This window comes from Rhagoletis zephyria, unplaced genomic scaffold (genome assembly GCF_001687245.7).
Source record: "Rhagoletis zephyria isolate East Lansing unplaced genomic scaffold, Rhagoletis_zephyria_1.1 Rzeph_scaffold_26382, whole genome shotgun sequence".
NCBI classification, from domain to species: domain Eukaryota; kingdom Metazoa; phylum Arthropoda; class Insecta; order Diptera; family Tephritidae; genus Rhagoletis; species Rhagoletis zephyria.
This window is the reverse complement of record NW_016183440.1, coordinates 1-5,560: the sequence shown is the minus strand read 5'-3', so window position 1 is coordinate 5,560 and position 5,560 is coordinate 1. Positions and strand designations below refer to the sequence as shown.

The 5,560-nt window shown below is 38.7% G+C and overlaps 1 protein-coding gene across 1 annotated transcript; it reads right to left on the bottom strand.

Annotated features, from left to right (window-relative positions):
- Positions 1-4: 4 nt before the first annotated feature.
- LOC108382333 (uncharacterized) lies at positions 5-3,867 on the bottom strand (the record flags this gene model as incomplete). The annotated part of the gene is made up of 6 exons (XM_017638719.1): positions 3,746-3,867; positions 2,683-3,432; positions 2,351-2,563; positions 1,837-2,250; positions 1,618-1,780; positions 5-343 (listed from the first exon to the last, which is right to left on the bottom strand). Coding segments are annotated over exons 2-6 (1,582 nt in total), but the record flags the coding sequence as incomplete, so codon positions are not given.
- Between the last annotated feature and the right edge of the window lie 1,693 nt (positions 3,868-5,560).

Genomic DNA, 5,560 nt, shown 5'->3' with positions numbered 1-5,560 from the left:
CCGCAGGTGTGATAAATCTTGTAACATAAATCGAGTGCTTGCAAAAATGATTGCATGCAATAGAAATGATTTTCCAATGCCACATAGATTTTCGAAATGGTGCATTCATTGGGCATAATGACCACCAAGAATGGCTGCGTGGTGCGATTCACTGGCCCATATTTGCGATTATATAAATCCAAGCGGGATTCATAGGACTCAAGCGAATTGAGACGCATTACAAAAGAATCGATACTGTCAGTCAGATTGGCGCGTATGCTCAGCTTGCCATAGTGATCCTTAAAGCGGCTCGTACAAGGCAGTAGAGCGGTCAGACCAACGGCGTAGACGAAGTCCTTTTCATCTGAAAAAGAGAGAAATTAAGAAGCTGATTGCAAGTTGTAGGTAGAAATAGATTTTCGTAGTTGTAAAGATTTGTTTTGTTTGATTTGTAGTGTTTGCTTTAAATTGTTTAAAATTTAAAATTAAATAGGATGTTTCGCCTTTCTTGGCGTTTTCCCGAGACATTTCAATCTTTTTTTGGATTTTTTCGAGGCAGTTCGTTTTTTCGGATTTTTTATTTAATTTTTTTTTATAAAATTTTTCTTTTTCGATACCTTCGTAAACCCATTAGAGGTTTTCCGAGACTGTGTCCGGATTTTGTCGGAATTTTTTGCTAACGTTCGCTGTTATTTTTTCTGATATTTCCAAGACATTCGGAAACTTGTGTGTCTTACTTTTCGCGATATTTCGAAAATGTTGAATTTTGTGTTAAACTTTGTGTATTTTCGTTTCTTTTTCGGGATTTTTTTTCGATATTTTTCGGTATTTCTTCTCGCGCTCTTGCGATTTTTCGAGAACCAAGGTCCAAATAATCCCTTAAAAATATTCTAGCGGCTTAATACAATAGTAATCCCGAATTAGTACCTAAAATCCCGAATTAGTTACAAATTCCGAATGACTCTCGATAATCCCCAAAAAATCCCTAAACCCCGAATAAGCTCCGAGAATCCTCCGACAATCCCATAAAAAATGCTATCCGCTGTATGCAATAGTAAGCCCGAGTTAGTAATCAAAATCCGGAGTTAGTTATAAATTCCGACTGGCTTCCTATATTCCCCAAACATTCCCTAAAACCTCGAAGAAGTCGAAAATCGCAAATTAGGTGCGATAATCCCGAATTGGTTCGAAAATACTTAATTAGGCCTGAAACAGGGCAAAGTACCGAAAAATCCTATGAAATCTCATCAAAAAATGAATGACTCCCGTTAATCGCTAAATAGTCCATAAAACCTTGAATAAGCCCCTAGAATCCTAAATTAGTTCAGACAACCCCGAATTAATCTCAACGAGTCTGAAACCTCAAAAGTCCCGAAAAATCTCGGAAAGCTATTGAACACTGCTAGAGGCTGCATACAATAGTAATCCCGAACTAGTATTTAAAATCCCGAATTACTCCCGATAATCCCAAAATAGTACCTAAAATCTCGAATTAGTCCGGAAAATCCGAAAAATCCCGGACAACCCTTGAAACATGTTAGACGCTCACGAAAAATTTCTATAATTGCGAAATCACTCCGGGAATAGACAGAATATGTAGTATCGAAAAGGGCTCAAACCGTCCCATTGTCTACTCACCTTTGCTTGCCATGCCCATTTTACAATATTTGTAGAGTTTTTTTAAATCATCCTGATTGAGTTTCTTATCAAACTGCGACGTTACTTTCCTTATATACTCATCCCATTTGGCAATCAATAGGTTTTCCTTTTCCGGGTAAACATGACGAAAGTCGATCTTATACTGCAAAAAGAAAACATTTCAAATAATGCCTTAAACAAAATCACCTCCGTACATACCAACTCTGCTGCACGTGGATCACCCAACTTGGACCAATTGGTCAGCAGATCCGCCAAGCCGCTCTGCTGCAATTCCTTCTGCCGCAGTGCCCACGTTTGTATCCACTTATCGCAAACTTCCTCCCAACTAAAATGATCTGTGGTGAGTAGCTGCTTTAAAGCCAGCGCAGTCATCTCATCAACGCGTGGCACCTGACCCGGCAAGTCTGGTGGATACGTAGACATGGTGTCGTCATCATCCATTAGATTGCTGCTACTGCTCATTTGTTGCGTCATATCAACGTCATAGGTGCTGCAGTCCTCATCATCACTGAGGCGTATCATACGACGACGCTTGACATTCTCATTGGAGTAGCGTTGATAGAGGCGCCCCAGTGGGTTGCCCTTGCCGCCACGGTAGATAAAGTAGTAATCCTGCAGGCATAGCGGAAATGAGAGAAGTGAAACATTTCAGCATAAATTAGGTTTTTGCACACTCCACACAATAGCACATCACACAGCCACGGGTACTTACCGCTGCGGCCTGCTCATTGGGAAATAGCGTTATGATGTCACTCAAAATTGCACGCAGATCCTTTGGGCACAGCGTCTCCCCCTGACGCATCACATCGGCGACAATGAGGCGTACAATTTCATTGCGCTGATGATTCTCAAGGTAGCCATTTTTGTTGTAAAATTGGTTGATGCGTTGGCCGATATGTGAGCTCTGCAGCACCTTCACCGTGTCCTACAAGAACACATGTAAAATTAATGCAGTCACAAAAGCAGAATGCACAAATCAAAAAGCAAAGCACATGAAATACGAGTATCATCTCAAAGCCAGCTCGTCCCTTTCTATCCACCTACCACTTTGGCACAGTTCATAATCAATGGCCCCTTAGGTGAATAGCCCATTCCGCTGCTCCCACCATGCCCTAATTCCGCAACATTGTTGCTGCTGCTGTTGCCGCTCACATTTGCAACTCTGCTCCCACTTGCACTTGCATTACTACTACCCTCGCCGGCGACACCTCCAATCGTCAACATAAAATTCTGCTCGGCATTTATGGTTTTTGTCGAAGCTCTTGTCGCCATTGTCGCTGCGATTGCTGTCGTTGTTGGTGTTACGGTTGTTGTTGGCGTGTTTATCGTTGCCATTGAGTGTCGTTTTGGTGCTTTGGCCGATTGCGGCATAAAGCTGAATGCGCCGCGTGAATCTAATGTCGGCTCTAACACAACGGCAGGCATATTATTACTCATGCGCGCGGTTGTGCCACTTACGCCCGGCAGCATACTCAGGAAATCCTCAGCTGGTGCCATGTTGCGTTTGATAATGGTCGCCGATCCTGTTGTTGGTGTGGTTGTTATCCCCGCAGGGACGGAAGAACCGACAACATTGCTGGGTGTGACAGTTGGAGTTGCTATGGCATTGTTGGTGGTCGCATTGGCTGTGACTGTTTGCAAGCTATTCGGTGTAGCTTGTAGTTGTTGTAGTGATTGTACGGATATTGCGGGTGCTACAATTGAAGTGGGCGTTCTTTTGGTTGCTACATTTGTGGGCGCCACCAGCTGTTGGGCGGCTGTCAAAATCGGTTTATTGTTGTCTATTGTAGGAAACTGTTGGAGAGAAAAAAACGCAAGAATATTTTTTTCTTCGAATTCTGATAGCGCTAATTTCGGATTCACCTTTTCATTTCGCCAGGCGAAGAGTTTTTCTCGAAACTCGGCTCGNGAAAAAAAACACAAGAATATTTTTTCTTCGAATTCTGATAGCGTTAATTTCGGATTCACCTTTTCATTTCGCCAGGCGAAGAGTTTTTCTCGAAACTCGGCTCGATAGCCAAGGTGTCGTATGGCAGCATTTATGTCGTCNAAAAAACGCAAGAATATTTTTTTCTTCGAATTCTGATAGCGCTAATTTCGGATTCACCTTTTCATTTCGCCAGGCGAAGAGTTTTTCTCGAAACTCGGCTCGATAGCCAAGGTGTCGTATGGCAGCATTTATGTCGTCAACGGTTAGATACTTTAAGCTGCGAAAAGTGATGTCGTTCACTACAAAAATGAACGGGAAAATGAGTTATTCTCAAAATATGTATATATTGTTGTATGTGGGTGCTGAACTTTATAGGATACCCGAGTATATTGATATAAATAAATTAAGCTTTTTGTAGATTACTGGGTATACAAAGGCGATTCTTCCACATTTTAACCACAGAAATGTAATAATAAATCTTTAATATTTACTTTAAAAATAAAGTTATATATATTATAAAGCTTTCTCTTTATCTTTCTTATCGAATCGGTAAAAACGAAGTTCCATAGATACGAATTTCACTTTGCAAATATTGCAACAGCACAGTTACGACGGGTATTGAAAAAATAGAGAAAACTAGACCATTTTAAACAACAAAAGATAAGAATTTTCTCGGAAAACGCCAACGGAAATGATTATGGCAATGGGTAATGTAATGGTAATGGGTAATGGTTAAGTTAATGGTTATGGTAATGGAAATGGTAATGGCAATGATAATAGTAATTGTAATGGTAATGGCAGTGGTAATGGACATGCCAAATTTTAAGATAAAGGTATTGGTATTGGTAATGGTAATGGCAATGGTAATGGTGATGGTTATGGTAATGGTAATGGTAATGGTTATATTAATGATAATGATAATGGTAATTTTAAGGGTAATGGTTATGGTAATGGCAATGACGATGGTAAAGGTAATTGTAATTTCAGCTGTGCGCATTTGTGAGCCAAACGAAAACCTGTAAATACTTATATTACGAGATACATACATACATATTTATAAATTAATTTGGGTGGTACTTAATATTTAAATTTCCAGTTTTTCCTTAAACGTGAAAACCCACATCTCTTAAATATATGTAGTTAGCTATGTATATTTTCTGGGAAATGTTCGATTATTTTTTCACACAAAAACTGGGGGAAGTTCACGTATCTTGTCCTATAATTGCTCCAAATTTAAGGGGTTGTTCGTATAAATACACTACCGGAACAAAGTATTGGCACAGAAAAATTTTTCACAATATATGCAACAATTTTTATTCTAATAATCTTCAGCCAATTTTGTATAAAAATATGGTTCATCCTGCAACAAAAAAACTCAAAAATATAGTTCCTAAACTTTATGTAAAACTCGCTCAAATTCAGGAAATTTTAATGCAAATTTTCCACTTTTTAATCAGATTTTTTTAGAATTTTGTTGAGTATGCAATTTCAGAGTTAGTCAAAAATCGCATTGATTTTTGAGAATTTTTTTGTTGAAGGTGTTTTGCATTTTTTCATGTAAAGTATTTTCGAAAAACAAATTTTGTATGGAAGAAACTGCGTGAAAAAAATTGCGAAAAATCAACGGTAATTCCCAGCTGCTTAGAACTTGTACTTTATCATAATAATCATCATAATAGATTGGGCTACCAATCTGCGTAATCAAAAAAATTCTAATAAATCTGATTAAAAAGTTGAAATTTTGCTCAATTTTCGCGAGTTTTGCACAAAGTTTAGGAATTATATTTTTATGGTTTTTGTTGTAGAACGAACCATAATTTTATACAAAATTGGGGGAAATATATTAGAATAAAAATTGTTGCATATATTGTGAAAAATTAGCTGTGCCAATACTTTGGCAGTGTACTCTCTTTCGCATAACTCTGCATAACGACTTCTCACGTACTGAATTTCTCTCGTGCAATAGATTTGAAAAACCGGTTCTGCTCGAGA